The 20182-nt window shown below is 49.0% G+C and overlaps 1 protein-coding gene across 3 annotated transcripts in view; it reads right to left on the bottom strand.

Moving 5' to 3' along the window:
- The window catches only part of VWA5B1 (von Willebrand factor A domain containing 5B1), a 68106-nt gene extending 48164 nt beyond the window's left edge, over positions 1 to 19942 (bottom strand). The window contains exons 1-7 of one of the 3 annotated variants that reach the window (XM_020781130.3): positions 17410 to 19942; positions 17048 to 17195; positions 4017 to 4186; positions 3673 to 3831; positions 3193 to 3415; positions 1827 to 1972; positions 731 to 862 (exon numbers count right to left, since the gene is read on the bottom strand). In XM_020781130.3, the coding sequence (XP_020636789.3) occupies positions 731 to 862; positions 1827 to 1972; positions 3193 to 3415; positions 3673 to 3831; positions 4017 to 4155 (799 nt within the window). In that variant the 5' untranslated portion in view covers positions 4156 to 4186; positions 17048 to 17195; positions 17410 to 19942. Of the gene's footprint in view, positions 1 to 730; positions 863 to 1826; positions 1973 to 3192; positions 3416 to 3669; positions 3832 to 4016; positions 4187 to 17047; positions 17196 to 17409 lie in introns of all 3 variants that reach the window. The other 2 variants (XM_072977780.2, XM_072977779.2) reach the window with 2 other exon arrangements.
- Between the last annotated feature and the right edge of the window lie 240 nt (positions 19943 to 20182).

Below are 20182 nucleotides of genomic sequence, written 5' to 3' on the forward strand. Positions count from 1 at the left end.
GCAAGGAAACATCTCATACATGGTGGCCCTCCTCGGATGTTCTTGGCACCGGCCTGCTCCGCTTTCCCCCTGGACCTCCTCAACGGGCTACCCGGTTGGACTACCAGGCTACGAACAAGGTGAGCTTTTGAGTCCACCAGACGTTACAATATTTGGGAGACTCGGGGAGTAGGAAAGAGGCCCCCAAGCTCCTCCTCCCCCCCAAAAAATAATCTGTCTAGATGTAGAAACTCTTGCACCTGAAACGGAGAGACGACAAAGCAAGATTTAAACCAGCGGTTCCCAATCTTGGGTCACCCAGGTGTTCTTGGACTGCAACTCCCAGAAGCCTTCCCCACAAGCTGTGCTGGCCAAGATTTCTGGGAGTTGTAGTCCAAGAACATCTGGGGGGGGGGCCAAGGCTGGGAGCCCCTGATCTAGACTGTAGCTCCAGGGCAAAAGAACTGGTCAAGACACCCACTCACTCTTCCTTCCCTTCCCGTAGGCAAAAGCCAACCCATGACCTTCTGCAACACCCAGCATTTGTCAGGTGGCTAATTTTTTTCAGTGATCCAGCAAATTCCCGACTTGGGTTTCCACCCACAGACCACGAGGTCCCTTCGAACAGGAACATACCATCCGTGGCCACCACCACCACCACCCCCCGTCTTCCTCTGGGCTGCCAAAAGCGTTTCGGCTTTCAGGCCAACCCAGAACGGAGCTCCTCGGCTCCTCCTGCCAAGGCACTCACCGCTGGGATGGATCAAGATCTCCACCGGGCGGTCAAAGGTGTGCCGGTTGGCCAATGTGATCACGATGCTCTTGGCAGATCTGGCGGACGGGTCAGCATCCGCTCGAATCTCGTGCGTTGGGCTCTCGACTCCTGTGTGGGGAAGCCAGTGGAACAAGGGCGTGGATATTCCTTATGAGGTCAACGGGACATCGAAAGTCATCTAATACGACTCCTTTGCCAATGTTAAGAGTTTTTGCCAGTAGAGGATTACCCATGTTCTACTTGGAAAACTTCAAGGAAGAAACCTCCATCCTTTTTTAGACTGTTCGTTAAACATCTTGCATGATGAGAAAACCTTCCTAACATTTAGTAGTAATTCTGCTCATTGATTTATTTGAAATCCACATTTACCATCGAGTTGTTTAAGTTATGTCTGCCCAAACCTCCCTCACAAACTGGGGAAGATATTTGGTAATTAAAGACTCCTCCTGCTGTCTCGTGGCTTGTACAACTCATGAGTAACCCTCTTCATCACATGGAAGCCATGAACTGGAAGCAGGAAGTCCTTGAATTACTCAAAATCTCTCCTTGTTAATAATGGTGGAAATCTACAGAAGGGTGATGATAATCATCAGCAGGGAGGGGTTTGGGTAATTAAAAATTTCCCCTTTCTACCCTGTGGTTTGCCTGCCTGGCGAGCAATCCATTTCATAACAAGGAAGCCGTTGGAGACGCAAGAGGAATTAAAGACTTCCCTCCTTCCTCTCTGAAATGGATTACTCACCAGTCAGGCAAGCCACAGGATAGAAAAGGGAAGTCTTTAATCACCAAAATCTCTCATCACCCTTCTACAGGTGCAACTTACACAACAGGATTTTGACCAGTATTGTGAGGTCTCCAAGTGGTAAATATTTAAAAAATAGACACAAAACAGTATCGAGACCATTTAAAAAGCGATAACTGAAAATGTTCCCACAATCTCCACAGGATTTGATAGTCCAAAAGATAACTTTCCCAACTCCTGGGAAATTCTGTAAGATCTCATAAAGTGAAATCGACATACACATTTCCAAGAAGGGAATTTCAAGCTTCCTCACCTGTCTCCCCACCTTACCTGCGAGTAAACAAGGTCCTCGGATCTCCAAATGGAAAGTGAATTCATACTCAGTAGGGTTGGTGGTCTCGGTCTCCAAAAGGCGGGCCAAGCAGAATTTTCCCGACTGGTCCATGGTGGTGGAACCACAGTAATGTCGGTCCCTGCTAAGGTAGAAGGGGACCTTGTCAAGAGCGAGGATCAGGGCGCTCCAAAGTGTTGTTAAGCATAAAACATGAGCATCAGCCAGCATCCAACATTTCTCTTCCCCTGCATTTCTCCTTGGTTGTTGGGATGGCAGTTCACCTTGTTTCTGCTTCAACGTAGAAAGTACAGTATTCAAATGTATTTACATTTTCCTACTGTTCCTTTTAGTTTCTGCAAACTGACCGTTCAAAGGCTTTCAATGGAGAATAAAAAAATTCACCAAAAATTAACGGCGACTCAGAACAACACCAAATTAAGTTTGCATAGGGTTCAGGAGGTGGGCTAATGATTGCAAGCATTTAAACAGGTTTCAAACAGTTTAAGACACTTTTACAGGAGCGAAAAAGGGACATCGTTGAGTGAAATTCCCCCATAGAGAACATCGTTAAACGATGGGGGAAATTCCTCAAAGAAACCCATCGCTGTGTGAATTCGTCGTTGTATGAAGCAATCGTTGTGCGAGGCACCACTGTATTTCTGAATTTTTCCCCTTTACCATGCTAAGTATTGTGTTTGCTATTATCCATGGTTTTCAGCATCTACAGGGGGCTTGGAAACAATCCCCTGTGGATACGGGGGATCCTACTGTTCTATCTATATCCGTCTTCGTGCAAGTGCTGTTAAAGCTTTGTCTCATGGGGTGTGCCTCTTGCAATCATTTCTTAGCATGCTCTGTGACAGTTTGCTCTACATCTATTTCAACTTTTTGCCCGAATTTCGAACAAAATGCCTTTCTCACCCTTTGATTCTCCTCCCCACTCCCTTCTTTTGCCTTCGCGTATTTGGGGAACGCTAATAAAGAATTCTTTCTACGGGAGATTCGCACAGGGCTCCCAAGTGCGCTCCTGTCCATTCACCGACTGTGGCAATCCCTCTGCTTGGAGGCCACCTGTGGGAGGGGCCAAAACTTATGTGGGTAGGGACACACATCACAGGGCGGATGCGGCCCTTTGTCCACAGGTTGCCCATCACTCTTTGAGAAAAGGCTCTGGGCCTTGCTCCCTTTTCTGTTTCTTTTTAGCCCTCTGATGTGCAGAGAAAGCAGGGTTTTTTTTTTCCAGAATGAAACTCCTAGAACCCCTCAGGGGCCCAAGGACCAGCCGCAGGGCTGCCTGGGGATTCTGGGAGTTGTAGTCCAACCTCCGAGGAGGTGATCGGATCCCTCCCCCTGGCCCCTTACAAGCGAACGCTGTGTCCAGAGAGGGTGGCGGCCACTTCGGTACTGTTTTGGGGGACCCTGGGGACGCAGACAGGGGGAAGAAGGACCCGGACGGCGCCACTGGTGAGGGTCTGCAGCTCCGACGAGGTACTGATGCAGAGGGACACGTTCTCCTGTGGCGGGACGATGCCCACGTTGGCCACAAAGACGGCTCTCTCCAGATCTTCATCCAACACGACATGTCCTGCAAGGGAGGAAAATTCCTCACCGGTGAGACAGCAAAACAAAACGAGGAAAACTCTTGGATAAGCAAACCCACCGACCTTCCCACAGGTCAAAATTTGTATACGTGACCCGCGGTGCAGTCCCATTCCTTGCGGCCACAGTGCTGTACATTCTCAAAATTGTAGCCTTTTAAAATTAACTTTTGCAGGCCTTTACTATACATCCAACTAACAAGACGATTGATAGTAGCGTTTTGAGAAAGAAACCTCTCACCACCTTCCTCGGAGGGTCGTCCGTCGGAGAGGCTGCAACAGTCGAAGTAGTTATCGTCCATCCTGGCCTTGTCTTTAATCTGCATGGTCACGACACGCTCCGAGATCACGGCTTCGAAGCCGACCACGGTGGTGTACTCATCCAGCGGGTAGACAAAGAGGCCTGCGGACAGGAAAGGGTCGGAGACGGAGACAGATACGTGGCCAGGAGGGGACAGACGTGGGTGGCCAATGCCGTCCTCTTCCCCCCCCCAACTCATCAAAAAGGCCCAGCGCTTCTTTCCCCCACCCCCTTAGACCTTGGGTCCACGGTAGCGCTGCTGACTGGGCCGCCCGGCTGACCCCCACCTTCGAAAGGATGGCACTCGGAGTTGCGGTAGGTGAGGGAGGCGGTCATCCCGAAGGCGTAGCCGCTGACGCAGGAGGTGACCTCCGACGCAGCAAGTGGCAGAGGGCGGTTGGTCGTCCGGTTGAAGAGCCCGGGCATCTTGCTGGCCTTTAGAAAACACTCATGGCGCCTGGAAATCCAATTTTTATTTATTTATTTACGTCATTCCATCTAAATGCCTTCATTGATTCACTGATGAATTTGGATTTTTTTAACCCCATCCCTCTCCCTGGAGAATGTTCTTTTGTAGGTGTCTGGTGCCCTGCGTTCTGGACCACAGACGGGCAAGGTCGGGGGGGGCTGGGGTACAGTAGAGACAGGGGCTTCTCAGGGATGGCCCCAAGCTTTAGGGCTCACCTCCAGCCTCCCCTATTCGAGCATTTTAGATCAAGCCAGTGGGGGTCCTGCAGAAGGAGTCAAGCTCACTGCTTTTGAATCGTAAGTGTGGCTCAATCAAAATTTCTCAGCTGTTGGTGGGTGAGAGGTCTGGGATCTTTCCACCTCTCCCCTGTTCCCAAAAATAATATTTAGAATTCCCCCCCCCTCCTAAATATTCTCCACCTTTATTATTCTGTTGTGTTATGGACCATCACACCCGGCTGAATAACTACTTAGAGCAGAAGGACAACGGAAGCCATGACCTCGGGAGGAGGTGGTGGGCCCTCCAACGCCGTAGGCCTTCGAGAGAAAATTGGACCACCTTCGGTCCGATCAGTTCTGATTGGGATTGAACAGGGGGTGGCCCTGATGGCCTTACGGGGCCCTTTCTGACTCCGTGGAAAAGGGGGGGTCTCTTAGGAGGCACACAACGAAGCTAGGAAAGCTCTCTGCCTCCTGGTCGGCTCGCACAGCTGGAAGGACGGTCTGGACCGAAGCACAGCTGGGGAAGGAGGTTGCCAAGGGAGACGAAAGCTTGCGCTTGGCCAATCAGCGACGACTCGCTTTCTGCGCAAATACCGAGGAGAGGCATTTAGAGAGCTCTGGAGAGCTGAAGGATGGACTTCCCCGTTCCTCTCATCCTCTACATATTGCCACCAGGAGCTAGAAAAATCAATTTTTTTTTTCATAGAATAAAGCTCACCAAATCTAATCCCCCCGGCTGTGAAAAGCTGGGACCGAGAGTCTTAGAAAGTTATCCTTGCAATCGCCGCCTTCCCATTCACGTCATTTTCTAATTGTCTGCTAACGTTTCGGGTGGTTTTTTTGGGGGGGCTGCAACAAACACCCCCAACCTCAAAGGTTAGGTGGGCCTTTCTCTTCCCTTAAAGTCCTCAGGAATCATCTTAACAACAGCAACAAGAAATCTCCTGGTACCAACCGTGGGGGGAAAAAACAACAACGCCATCTCTCTCCAAGTCAAATGAGCTAGTTAAGATCAGGTTAGGGTCTGGAGGAGCTACACTAGTTCGTCTCGGGCTTCGCTGAGCTTCTCATTCAACCCCCCCGCCTCTCCCTAACCGGGGGTTCAGAAATGTTATTTTTTGGATAACAGTACCCATAATCCCCAGGACAGTGTGACAGAGGGATTGACAGCTAAACCAAGTCCCTAAGCAGCTTGGGGTGGGTGCGTATGGAGCTGTGTCTGACATGAATCTGTGGATCTCGGCATGACAACACAGCGTTAGCAGACTCCTCAAGAGATCTCAGCTAATTGAGATGCCGGTTTTCCTACTGTGATGGGCATAATTTGTATGGAACACCTGCCACATAAAATGCAACTTGTCTACAATCCCTACAGCTGGCTGGATAGCTCAGTGAGCTAGGTTTCTGGCTGCGGAGCCAGAGGCTGGGAGTTCAATTCCCCCACTGGGTGTCCCAGGAGAAGAGCCAGCCTGGGTGGCCTTGGGCCAGCTGCACCGTCCCAGGACAGTCCCCGAAGATGGAAATGGCAAACCACTCTTGAGTACTATATACAGTGATGCCTCGCAAGACGGGTGCCCTGTTTAACGATGAAATCGCATTACGACGAAGTTTTTGCGATCACAAAAGTGATCGCAAAATGATGTTTCCTATGGGGCAATTTTGCTTTGCGATGATCGGTTCCCTGCTTCAGGAACCGATTCTCGCAAAACGACGATTTTCGCACAGCTGATCGGTGGTTTCAAAATGGCCACTGGGTAAAAAACATGGCCGCCAGCTGTGTTTAGGGACGGATTCCTCGCTGCACGGGCAGCGAAAATAGCCGCGCTATGGAGGATCTTCGCTGGATGGTGAGTTTGAAGCCCATTGGAACACATTAAACAGGTTTTAATGTGTTTCTATGGGCTTTTAAAAATCGCTTTACGATGTTTTCGTTCTACAGCGATTTCGCTGGAACGAATTAACATCGTAATGCGAGGCACCACTGTATACCTAGAAGACACTGGAAAGCGTCACCCGAAGTCAGAACTGATTTGATGGCACACACTCGTTCTTAAAGCTGGCTGGACAGCTCGATCACCCCACCGGAAATGGGCGTCCAGGTTGAAGGTAGAAATACAGTATTTATGTCCCTGGTGGGCTTAATAAAGGAAAATGTGGCTTCTGAACCCTGCACGGCCTCCCTGAGGGTCCCTCCGTGTCATGGGGCTTCTTCAGAGAGGGGGGGAAGTTAACAGAAGTCTAGTCTCCAAATCCCATGACATACCAGTTCCCTTCTATTCGGCACTGGTTGGGCCTCACCTTGAGCGTTCTGGACACTGCCTGTGAAGAAGGAGACCAACAAACTGCAGCAAGTTCAGAGAAAGGCAACTTGAGTTCACCATCTCTCCGAGTGGCATTTGTTCCTTTTTTTAGTATTCACATACTTGGGGCTTTAGCTTTAATAGTGTCTTTTAATGATGTAAGCTGCCTCTTCATACTCATGGTTCTTAGCTTTGAAATATTGTCTTTTAATGTGGTGACCCAACGTCTACTCATCGTTTTCAGCTTTAAATATTGTCTTTCAAAGGTGTAAGCTGCCTCGGGTGCTTTTTAAGGAGCCAGGTGGGGTAAAAGCAATTTAAATACTTTCACTTAATAATAAAGGATGATCAAGGGACTGGAAACTAGGAGGAAAGATGGAAAGAAATGGGCATGCTTAGCCTTGAGAAAAGAAGACTGAAAGGAGGTATGATAGCATTTTTCAAAGACTTGAAGCAAAGTCATCCGGGGCAGGATCCATTCTAGATCCTCCCGGAGTGCAGGACACGCAACGAATGGGCTCAATAGACAGTAAACCAGATTTCGGCTGAATATCAGGAAAAACTTCCTGGCTGTTAGAGCAGTACGACAATGGAACCCATGACTTCAGGGGGAAGTGGCGAGCGCTCCAACACTGGAGGCCTTCAAGAGGAAACTGGAGGACCCTCTGTCCGATCTGTTTTGATTTGTGTTCCTGTCCTGAGCAGGGGGGTTGGACTAGATGGCCTTATAGGCCCCTTCCCACTCCATGATTTGGTACAGCATTTCAGGGGCCTGAGCGCACAGGAGTAGATAGGTCTGTTCCCAAGATCAGGGGAGGGGGGTTTGGAAAGGCACTGACCTAGATGGAGGCAAAAATCAGGCCCATCTCTACATTCCCATTTCTTTGCCGTGAACTCTTTGAACGAGCCTGGCGGTGTGGAGGTCCAAAAAGATCAATGACAGGCGAAACCTGCGATGCCAAAGACGCAGATCCAGTGCACGCAATAAAGCCATGGGTCAGTTGGGGCTTTCTTTAGACAGATGCAACAAGAGTGCCATCTAACATCTTTAACCATCAGATTTTGTCATAGAGAAATGACCAGAAAGATCAAGCAGGAGCAGTTTATCGCAAGACTGTGCTTGTCTGAAAGGATCATAAATCAGGGATTTAATGTTCCTGGTGGAGAGGATTTATGATGTGGCACACACACTCGGCATTCGCAGAAGGGAAGGAAAAAGCAATGCTGAAATAACATTGACCATCTCTCTCTCTCTCTCTCTCTCTCTCACTCACTCTCTCTAGCCACTAGGTAACACTACCAGTCGCCGTGTTAATCTGTGCAAGTCCATCAGGCAAAACCCAAAGAAACAAGACAAGACAAAAACATGTGGCTCCTTAAAGACTATTATATTTTAAGGTGAGCTTCCGTGGGCACATCCACCTTCATCAGACGTATGGAAACAGAATGAAAAGCTGAATGAAATATCAGCTTCACAAGTCGAATATTCTAAATAGCCATTGGCTCCTTGCAGTCATTAGGCCTATGTTTCTCTTAGGGTTGGGTTGTTAAAAAAAAAACAGATCTGAGCAAAGATGATAGTGGAAGAGAGAGAAGGGGAGGGGGAGGGGGAGTTGAAGGGGGCGAAACAAGATATAAAAGTAAATATAAGAGTGAAATAAGATAGCAGAAGACTCGCATGTGTTCATGTAGGAATTGTTGATAGCTTCGTGTACCTCGGCTCAATGATCTCTGACACTCTCTCCCTAGATGTCGAGCTGGACAAACACATTGGCAAAGCATCCACCATGTTCTCTAGACTCACAAAGAGAGTATGGCTCAATAAGAAGCTGACGGCATAGACCAAGGTCCAGGTCTATAGAGCCTGTGTCCTGAGCACACTCCTGTCCTGCAGTGAGTCCTGGACCCTTTGTGCACGGCAGAAGAGGAAGCTGAAACACGTTCCATATGCGTTGTCTCCGACACATATTTGGTATCACCTGACAGGACAAAGTTCCAAGTAGTGTAGTCCTGGAATGAGCTAGAATTTTTTAGTATGCCTACATTGCAGAAACAGTGATGTCTACGTTGGCTTGGGCATGTCGTGAGAATGGCTGACGGTCGGATTCCGAAAGATCTCCTGTATGGAGAATGAGTGCAGGGAAATTGTCCCAGAGGGAGACCACAGCTGTGATTCAAGGAGATCTACAAGTGGGATCTGAAGGCCTTAGGAATGGACCTCCACAGATGGGAAACCTTGACATCTGAGCGTTCAGCCTGGAGGCAGACAGTGCAGCGTGGCCTCTCCCAATTTGAAGAGACCCTTGTCCAGCAGGCCAAGGCAAAGAGGCAGTCCTGAAACCAGCAAAATCAGGGAGCTGGACGGGGGGGGGGCAGATTGTATTTGTCTTCACTGTGGAAGGGATGGTCCCTCTCGAATTGGCCTCCTCAGCCACACTATGTTCCAAGTCCTCCATATACAGAGCACGTGACCATCATCTCTCAAGACTGAAGGATGCCTAATGAATGAATGGAAGATGTGATGGGCTGGAGCGCCTTTCGGAAGCTCTTGAGAATTAAGCTGTCCACCCTTATGTTTCCCTCTGAAGCCAAGAATAAAAAGCTCACTCAGTCTTCCACACAACAGCCCTTCAGATAACAACAACAGCAACAGGCATCTTGAACATAACACACCAGACATAGGAGTAATGGAATGAATAAAGGTCTGGGTCATTGACGTTGCAATTCCAGGGGATGCCGGCGTTGAACATAAAGAACTGGAAAAATCAAGGTACAGAGAGACTTGGCCATCGAAACATCTTGCTTGGGGATGAAACACACGTTGGCGGTTCCTGTCATCCTTGGGGCTTTGGGAACAACATCAAGACATTTCACACAGTGTTATAAGCGGTTGCAGATCTCAGAAGTAACACCACCACCAAGTGTGACAAAAAACGGCAATATTAATGTCAAGTCAATTCCAGGGCAAACATACCCAGTTCTCTCAAACATCCCCCAGACAGCTGGATTCCCCGATGCTTTACCACCTTGATTGTCCTCCCTCAGAAATGCTTCAGCTTGCCAACATCTTACTTAAACTGGGGTCCCCGGAACTGGACAGGGTACCCCAAATCAGCAGCCCTGTTGACGGGGACGGACGGACGTCTGAATCAGGAACATAAACAGCGAAACCTTCTAAGCCCTGGGTCCTTCGGAGGGGACTCAGAGTGTTAAAAATAAAAATGCCGGACAGCTCTCTGTTGCACCAGCTGCTTCCACATTTCTTAAGATTGGAAGAAATTAATATCTGTCATGAAACGAAGCACCAGTCTAATGCAGTTGGCCGGATGCATGTTGTGTGCCTTATTAGCTCAGCTCACATCTCGGCAAAGTTTGATCTTCCCAGGTGTGGAATTTTAAGATTTGCAATTTATGCCGAAAACCCTGCAATCGGGAAGCCTTCCTGTCAAGAGCAAACCACCAACCAGCCCCTAGTCACTGGCAAGGATCAGGAAAGAGAAACGCCTCCAGAATGATGCCCCCCAGCTATTAACCCGGCTGGGAGTGACTTCCTCACTGCCTCTCCTTTACCTCTGTGCAGGAGCTGTCATCTGTCAATATAATTGATGTCTGACGGCCAGCACACAGAGTCATTCTTCAGGGACTTAGAGAAAGTGAGAGGAGAGAGAGAGGGAGAGAGAGGGAGACACACACACACACACACAGAGAGAGAGAGAGAGAGAGAAACAGACAACCACAATCAGCTCACCAGGCAAGTTTGTTCTGGATCCCAGAAGATCCATTTTAATCCCCAGCGCCACAGATTTATTGCAGAACAGAATTACAGCAGCAAAGTGTGCCACTTACAGTGGGGTCTTGACTTAAGAACGGCTCGAGTTAAGAACATTTTGACTTAAGAACCACTCTCACAGGAAAATATTGACTTGACTTACATACTTAGATTTGAGTTAAGAACTGAAAAAAAAACCACGTGGGAGGCAAGGAAAGTGCAAAATGTGAACTTTCAGTTAACTGTTGGCCAGTGAAAAGGGTGCCTGTCTGCTTCCTCACTCCTCCCAGCGTTTAGAGAGTGGATTGGGAGACAGTCTTCAGACTGCCTGGTACTGGACTGCCTGGACTGTATTTTCCCTGCCTTCCCTGAACCTTTCTTGACCTAAGAAAAAAAGAAACAAAATATCCCCCTCTAGTGGTCGAAGGCAGAATAGCAGCTTCCCATTAGTTTCTATGGACAGAAAAGAGCAGATACGGATCAAATGGTTTTCAATGCATTCCTATGGGAAATGCAGATTTGACCTGAGAACTTTTTGACTTGAGAACCGCCTTCCAATACGGATTAAGTTCTCAAGTCAAGACCCCACTGTATATCCCGCCCTGTAGTGTTTAAAGCATTCCCTGGGTGGTTTACCATTTAATTCTGCAGACTACGCATTGCATGCACGCACACAGACACATGCTTCAGGGAACTGGGCAATCAGTTTACCAACCTCAGAAGGATGGAAGGTCCTGTCTACCCAGAGCTGGCCCCCTGAGGCTGCCGGGATCAATTTCCGGTTGTGAGTAGAGGCTTGACTGCAGGACTGCAGTTTGAGCACTGCCCTGCAAGGCCCTGTACTGGCCAGAGTGCCACTTCTGAACACTACGTGCAAGAGGAAAACTATGCAAGCTGGTTTCAGAGCTTTCTGTCCACCTGTTACATCCCCAGGGGTGCAGTGGAGAGCCTGGGTGTGCCTGACAGACAGCTGGAACAAGTGTGTACACCAGTTATACCGTTTGGGCCTCACGCTGTGCAAACCCAGTGGGATCCTGACCATTAAAACCTTAAGACACTGAGAATCACAGAATAATTGAGTTGGAAGGATCCGACAAGGCCAAATTGCTAACATGCGCTGGATTATGGAGAAAGCCAGAGAGTTTCAGAAAAACATCTACTTCTGCTTCATTGACTACGCAAACGCCTTTGACTGTGTGGACCACAGCAAACTATGGCAAGTCCTTAAAGAAATGGGAGTGCCTGACCAGCTTATCTATCTCCTGAGAAACCTATACGTGGAACAGGAAGCAACAGTTAGAACTGGATATGGGACAACTGATTGGTTCAAAATTGGGAAAGGAGTACGACAAGGCTGTATATTGTCCCTCTGCTTATTTAACTTATATGCAGAATACATCATGTGGAAGGCTGGACTGGATGAATCCCAAGACGGAATTAAGATTGCCGGAAGAAATATCAACAACCTCAGATATGCAGATGATACCATTCTGATGGCAGAAAGTGAGGAGCAATCAAGGAACCTGGTAATCAGGGTGAAAGAGAAAGTGCAAAAAACGGTCTGAAGCTCATCATCAAAAAAGCGAAGATCACATCCACTGGTCCCATCACCTCATGGTAAATAGAAGGGGAAGATATGGAGGCAGTGACAGAGTTTACTTTCTTGGGCTCCATGATCACTGCAGATGGTGAAAGCAGCCAGGAAATTAAAAGACGCCTGCTTCTTGGGAGAAAAGTTATGACAAATCTAGACAGCATCTTAAAAAGCAGAGACATCACCTTGCCAACAAAGGTCTGCATAGTAAAAGCTATGTTTTTTCCAATAGCGATGTATGGAATTGAGAGCTGGATCATAAAGAAGGCTGACTGCCGAAGAATTGATGCTTTTGAATTGTGGTGCTGGAGGAGACTCTTGAGAGTCCCCTGGACTACAAGGAGATCAAACCTCTCCATTCCAAAGGAAATCAACCCTGACTGCTCACTGGAAGGACAGATCCTGAAGCTGAGGCTCCAATACTTTGGCCATCTCATGAGAAGAGAAGACTCCCTGGAAAAGACCTTGATGTTGGAGAAGTGTGAAGGCAAGAGGAGAAGGGGACGACAGAGGGCGGGATGGTTGGACAGTGTCACCCAAGCGACCAACATGAATTTGACCCAACTCCGGGAGGCAGTGGAAGACTGGAGAGCCTGGCGTGCTCTGGTCCATGGAGTCATGGACACAACTTAACAACTAAACAACAACAAGGCTAACTGGCTACTGAAGCACAACATCCCACATTCATAAACCAGAGGTTTTTTTTTTCAGAACGGAATCTCTTGGTGGAGAAAAAAATACACACAAACCCAGACATGCAACCGGAAAATGCATGACTTTAAATGTGCATATCTGGAGAGGGCAGGGGAATGTGTACATATATGTGAGTGAGGGAAACGGTAGAAATGAGTACATGAGGAACCCTAACTACAACCTGCATCCTTTAGGGAAAACACATGTGAAAATCAAAGCTTGGAAATGTGACTTTTTTGGACCAGAATTCCCAGAATTCCCAGAAATGCAACCCATGGCCACATCCATGTTTCATGCTATTCACGGGGGAGGATATGGCACCAGAATCAAGAAGGGATTGCCCTTACAAGGGAACCAGGCCGATGAGAAAGAGAGAGTGCTCCTCAGGAGCAGAGGCACCATTTAAACATAATTCTACTTGCAACAGAATCTTGAAATAACCACTTCTGAATGCATTCAAAGAAAGAACAAACCAGGACTATCACAAGCTGATAGATTTAGGAGCGTGCGGATGCTGCCACACCTTGACCACAGTCATCGTTGGGTAATTTTTAATTGTGGGTTGAGTTTAATGACCTTAGAAGGAAGTTCTTTCTATGTATGATTAACTTATTTCCAAAACTTGAGAAGCCAATGCGGCGGTATCTGGAGGCCGACCCCCTCCTTGGTTCGTTCTGCAGACTGGCGAGCCAGGATACGGCCCCAAGTCCCCTTTGGAAAGGCCACCTAGCCCTATAGTCTCAAAAAGCAGAGAAACAACCACAGAAAGAAGCACGGAAGCCAGACTTTAATCATCATCCTTGCTATTGAGGCTTTGGATACACTAAATCATCCTCTTGTGTTGACTCCAGGCATCTTCGACTTTCTCCATATTCCTGCACTTCTCTTCCTGTCTGTTTTATCTTGAGTTATCACCTGAAACCGTCCACGCTTCTCGTTTCTCATGATGAGGCCAAAACATTCCAGCTTTCTGCATGGTCCGTGTTTCATAATTCTTTGGCCTTTACGTACATCTTTTTTTTTTGAGGCCACTCTCTCGAACCATAACATTTCTTAGCATCCTGAGATAAATCCATACTTCAAACGCGTCTATCGCTGTTACGCTGGCCTGCGTTAATCTGATCTTTTTCCCTATCCGTGTGGAAATTTTTGCTCTGATGTTACATTCCCCCCCTGCAAAAAAAAAAAAAAAAAAATTTAAATGGCACTTCCCTCCCCTCTTCTTCTTTTCACATCAGGTTGCGAGCTTTTGCGTTTTCTTCACAGTGAACTCCATGTGCATTTCTTTCCTTTTTTTTATTATGTGACATCAAGTTGCTTCCGACTCATGGCAACCGTATGAAGGACGCCTTGGTTTGTTTTTCTGGCCATCCAGGGGATCCGTAAGGCTCTTCTCCAGCACCACATTCCAAATGAATCTATCTTTTTCCCCCTGTCAGCCTTCTTCACTGTCCAGCTTTCACGCCCGTACATGCTGACTGGAAAGACAAGAGCGTGGATGATTGCGGTCTTGATCTCCAGCGACACCTCCTTAGATGTGATGGTCTTTTCTAATTCCTTTGTTGCTGCCCTTCCGAGGCTCATCCTTCTTCTGATTTCTCGGCTGCCGTCTCCCTTTGGATAGAGGGTTGAACCAAGGCCAACAACCTCTCTCACTATTTCCACCGAATCAGGGTATACAACCCCACCCAACTCATTTCTTCATTGACTTAAAACCCTAGGCTATCCAGCTGTTACCCCTTACCCATTGAATCCTGGGGTTGGTAGTTTGGTGGGGGACTCGAGAGTTCTGCCCTATATTTCAGGGGCAGGGAATCTAAAGTCCCTCCCCAAGCGACCAAAATCCCAAAATCCCATAGGATGGAGCAATTTAATGTGGGACGAAACCGCTATAACTGCATAGTGTGGATGGCATGAGGAAACCTGTGACACAGTAAGAGCAGCTTGCACACTTAGGCAGACAGTGGCCACATGGAAAAGAGCCCCCCGCCCGTACCTGTAATTATGGGGTGGGAGAAGAAGACACACACAGCCAGTGGTTTGTGTTGAAATGATCTTTTCTGCTCAGTTGATCATAGTACAGAACTCAGACACGGGAGGCCTGGGTTCAAATCTCCACCCACCCATGGGGCTCTCTCTCTTAAGCAATCACACTTTCCCAGCCTGATTTACCTCAAAGCTATGTTGCGAGGATAAAGTTCTGAAGGGGACAGGCGTGTGTGTTGTCTTGTTTATTCATGGGAGCCACTCTTCCCATGCGTGGCTAAGGACCCGGGTTGTTCAAGAAAGGACCCATAATCAGATGTGGGGTGCGACCGTACGCCTGCCAGGAACTCTGGTTGTGTGTTCAGACTTAACAGAGAGCAGCGACTGGGGTTCTGCCCCACAATGCAGCGGAGGCCGTTGGGTCAATATTCATGGGATGTCGAGTCCGCTCTGGGATTTAGCCAGAACTTTACAGGAACTGTCCAAGGTGCTGAAGGTCTTCTGCCACAGTGGAACCAGTTTAAGGACTCATTCTTACATGTTTCACCACAAGACAACAGAACCAGTGAGCACACAAGGTGACGAAATACTAAATACCCCTGGGCTTCCTGGTCACTGACCGTAATAAATTATTATGATGATTAATACCCCTCCGGGGATGTTTATGAAATCTGAGGAGGTGTAACTTCATCGTTTGGAAAGTGGCCTCTTGGCATGCATGCTGCCGGCACAGGTAAGCATAGGAAGGCAAGCAGGCTAGGACAGAGTTGAAATCATGGATTTAAACTACGGCAGTGTTTGAATCTTTCGGCCCGGGGGAAGGGGGAGAGCCTCTGGAGCAGCTGAGAGGAGAGAGCGGATGATGAAAAAGCACCGATCAAAATGCCACCGGTGGCCATGCAGCACTACTTTACACTCACACGTTCACTTCAATTTGTGATGGTCGGAGCTTTTTGATGGAGAAGGGATGGTCCTTTTCACAGGAGCTAGCTAAGAGACGGAACTGGTTTTGGAGGCATGATTCCCAAAACGGCCGTAAAGTTCGGATTAAAACCAGGAGCGGATGCACCACCACAAATTCAGAACTACCTGCCTCTCCCAATAGGAAAACCTCTCCTTGTGCCTCCAATCCCTCATCGGGGGGCTGGACTAGATGGCTCTCGGACACGTCTTCCGACTCTGCCCTGCTCCTGTATGTTTTCCTGGTGGGCTTCCCCCCCAAAAAAAATCAGTGTAATGGGTCCACACCATTGTGAGCTATGGGATACAGAATCTGGGGGAAAGAATCTCGGATGACAGGCAGCTGCAACACCCCCCAATTTTGAAAGCTGAACCCGTCCGCAACGAACTCATTTCAACAGCACCCCAAAAAGTGTCGCCTGACAGCTTACCACAATTAAAAACTGACTGAACTGGCAACGGCTCATCACGGTCATGTGTTTCTCCAGGAGAAAACCTCACTCCGTCTCTGTACACAGAGCAAAGGGGCCGGTCAAGCCCCTGCCCCACACAGCTTACAATTTATGTTTCAGGTAGAAAACAGTCGAAAGAAGGAGACAGCCGATGGAAAGGAAGGAAAACAAGACAAGGGTAGCCTCCCATAACCTTTGGCTTCAGCGCCACAACAACCATTTCCGAAGCACTGTCGTGGTTCTCTGGGCAAAACCCTGACGTTTTGGCCAAGATCCGCTGAGAGAGGAAGAAAGATGAGCCTCAGGGTCCGTTGCAGCCCCTCGCCTTATCTGGTCTGGTAATGCCTGCCTTTCTTCCACCACCCCCTCCCCACGGGTCAAATATCCAAACAAGGGGTCAGGCTGATCCACCGAGAGAAGCCACCCGAGGCAGCCCGGCTGGGTGTCCCGGTTGGGTTTGGGTCCTGCTGAGGTGTTTTTTTTTTTTAAAAACCCATCAGACAGACAGATACAGGCAGCCATGGCCAGGGGTTCAGCAGAAACCAAGCATCTCCGGGGTTCCCTCACCTCTTTCCAGATGCCTTTGGAAACAAAAAACCGGTTGGGTTTGGTGCCTTTTCGGCAGGGAATAAAGAGCATGGATTTCTCTCTCTCTCTCTCTCCATCGCTCTCTCGGTCCGTGTGTGCCTGACAGCTGAAGGCTGCGCAAACGGTCAGCCCAGGAAGCTGAAGTGTCTACACAGCCCTTGGGGTGAACAAATCGGAGGCACAGCAGGCAGGCAAGCCCCATCCCTTGCTGGACGCTTCCCCCCCCCCCCCCAGCAGGACAGAAATAAAGAGAGAAGAGGGAGGAAAGTCACTGCGTCTTCCTTACCTTGTCTGCAAGGAGGAGGAAAGGGGAGTGAGCTGCTGGACCAACTTTGCAGGATGCTGGCAAGAAGAGCCCTCTCTGGCTGGCTCTTGCTCTCAGATCGGTGCTCCAGGCAGTGGCGAGGGATGGCCAGAGGCGCTCCCGCTCCTCCCTGAAAGGCAACCAGGCATAAGACATGAGATGGGGACACAAGCCGGGCGGGAGGGGATGGGGAGACTGCAACAGGTGGCACGGTGAAGAAGCATCATCATCATCCTGTCAGGGAGCCCCCCCCACCTCCCCCCCAAGCCCTCCTGGACCTCTGCTCAGGCCACACAGCCAGGCAGATGGGGAAGGCTAGCCAAGCGGGCTCCGCCGCCTCTCACCTGGAGGGAGAAGGTGCGCCAGCCAGCCGTGCGTCTTCTCGAGCCACCGTCTGGTGGCCTCTCTGGCTGTCTGGAGCGGCTGGCAAGCTGGCTGCGGTGACGAGGGGGCGGCTCTCTTCTGCTTTCCCATTATTATTTTTTTGTTTTGCTGGGTGAGGAAGGAGGGGGACCCTGACAGCCTGCAGACTGACGCAAACTTGCCTGAAAAGCCAACACAAAACAACTCTCTGAGTGATGGGAGAGGGTGGTCTCTCTCTCTCTCTCTCTCTCTCTCTCTCTCTCTCTCTCTCTCTCTCTCTCTCTCTCTCTCTCTCAGAGCTGGAGGGCTCACCACCTCCACCAGAGGTCATCAGTTTCATTGTTGTACTGCTCTAACAGTTAGGAAGTTTTTCCTGATATTCAGCCAAAATCTGGCTTCCTTTAACATTGTTTTGTGTCCTGGACTCTGGGATGATCGAGAACAGATCCTGCCCCTCCTCTGTAGGACAGCCTTTCAAATATTTGAAACGTGCTCTCCTATCACCCCTCAGTCTTATTTTCTCAAGGCTAAACATGCCCGGTTCTTTCAGCCTTTCCTCCTAAGGCTTGGTTTCCAGCTCTCTTATCACCATCTTCGTCGTCCTTCTCTGAACTTGTTCCAATTTGTTAGCATGCTTCTTGAAGTGTGGTGTCCAGAACTTCAAGGCGAAGCCTAACCAGTGCTGAATAGAGGGGGACTAGCACCTCGCGGGTTTTGGAAATTAAACTTCTATTAATGCAGCCTAAAATTGCATTTGCCTTTCTTGTTGCCACATCACACGGTTGGCTCATATTTAGCTTGTGATCTAGGACGATTCCAAGATCCTTTTTGCTTGTAGTTTTGCTGAACCATGTATTCCCCATCTCGTAACTGTGCGTTTGGCTTCTTTTCCCCAAGGCGCAGGACTCTGCACTTACCCCTGTTGAGCTTCATTCTCCAGTGGGGTCAAGGGGGTGCAGGTATCTCCCTTCCTCCCTTCTCCCCACTTAATCCTCACAGCAACCTGCCTTTGAGGTAGGCCAGGAGGAAAGAGAGCGAACCAGCTGAATGATGGTCATCTAATCACTTTCACCGTTAATTGGGGACCAAAACTCAGATCTCTCAATGGCCGAACCACTACACATTCCTAGGCATTTGTCCTTTTCTTCTACCCGAATCGCTGTGGCTGAGAACGTTGAGGAAGAAAAGCGAGGCCCCAATGTTTTCGCCTCCTGTTTTAATAGGGTGTGTTCAGCTGGACATTCATGAGCCTTGGTTCTCCAGATGGTTCGCCTTCAGCTCCTAGAAGCACGGCCAAGGTCTGAGATTTGAGGAACTGAAGCTCAACGCATCTGAGCAATGAGTAAACGCCGTGGGCTCTTGAGCCACTTGAGACTCCTGTGTTAGAGATGGCACCCAGATACCCAGATAAATAATCCCTTGCTCGATAGCAGGGACTCGCTGATTCCTGACAAACTTAATATAGCTTTTCTTGGACTAGAGCACCCAGGATCCTCAGCTAGATTGGACAGTGGTTGTGCTGCCTACTGGATTCTGGGAGTTGTAATCCCCCAAAAGAGGGGGGAAAAGAAGAACCCCATGGTCTGATCTTTGGTTTTGGTTGCAGGTGAGGGTAGACGAGGGCAGGACTAGGTTGCATGGCGGCGTTCTCGTCGTCGTAAAAGAACAGCGGTCAAGAGAGGTCAAGGGCGTTTCTGCTCAGTTCCAGTTCAGGGCGACTTTTCTCCGAGGACCCCTCCGTGGGGCTGAACCTCATTCTCTCCCGGCAAGATCCATCACGTCGGTGGAGAAATCCTATAAGAAGTGGCGTACAAGGGCCCTAAATCTAACAATAATTATAATTTTTTGAGCCATCAAGTCAGTCTTGACATCTGGTGGCCCTTTTCAGGGTCATCCAGGGAGAGGCTGCTCAGGAGGGGTTGACCATACCGTTCTTCTAATGGGTATATTTCTGGGACGGTGCAGCTTGCCCAAGGCTACCCGGGCTCACTCTACTCACAGGAAGCCCAGTGGGGGAATCGAACTCCCAGCCTCTGGCTCCATAGCCAGAGACCTTAACCACTGAGAAGCACTGCCCAAAACGAGGAAGCCCCAGGTTGCCACAACCATGGACAGACTTACTCTTGAGCCACTGGTCTAATCCCTTTTTGACTCCCATTGGCCAATGGATTCTGGCCATGGGACTCTAGAGGGATCTTGCTTGTGTTGCCCAAGGATTCCTTGGGCCTGTTCTCATGGAAAAGTGGAATCCGATTCAGCCTTCCTCTTCGACAACAACTGCAGTCCGGTTGCAGCAGATCTACACTGGGAATTGTAATTCTAATTTCAAGTTCAGTTCTTCTGCAATTTCAGGATTCTTCTGGGCCTGGCGTTTTGCTTGGAGAACCAGCACAGGACTTACGGCCCTGCTGTGAAGAAACGCCCTCCTCACGGATCCCGAACTTCCCTCCTTTCGGCGACACCAGCAGCAATCGGCAGAGTCCAAAACCCTTGTCCAGGAATCTGGCAAGGATCAAGCCACCCGTGGGGTCTCTCGCAGCCAATGGATGTCTCCTCATGAGTAGGAAAGAGGTCCGTGGAGAAATCCTATAAGAAGTGGCGTACAAGGGCCCTAAATCTAACAATAATTATAATTTTTTGAGCCATCAAGTCAGTCTTGACATCTGGTGGCCCTTTTCAGGGTCATCCAGGGAGAGGCTGCTCAGGAGGGGTTGACCATACCGTTCTTCTAATGGGTATATTTCTGGGACGGTG

Source organism: Pogona vitticeps, chromosome 7, assembly GCF_051106095.1.
Source record: "Pogona vitticeps strain Pit_001003342236 chromosome 7, PviZW2.1, whole genome shotgun sequence".
NCBI lineage: Eukaryota > Metazoa > Chordata > Lepidosauria > Squamata > Agamidae > Pogona > Pogona vitticeps.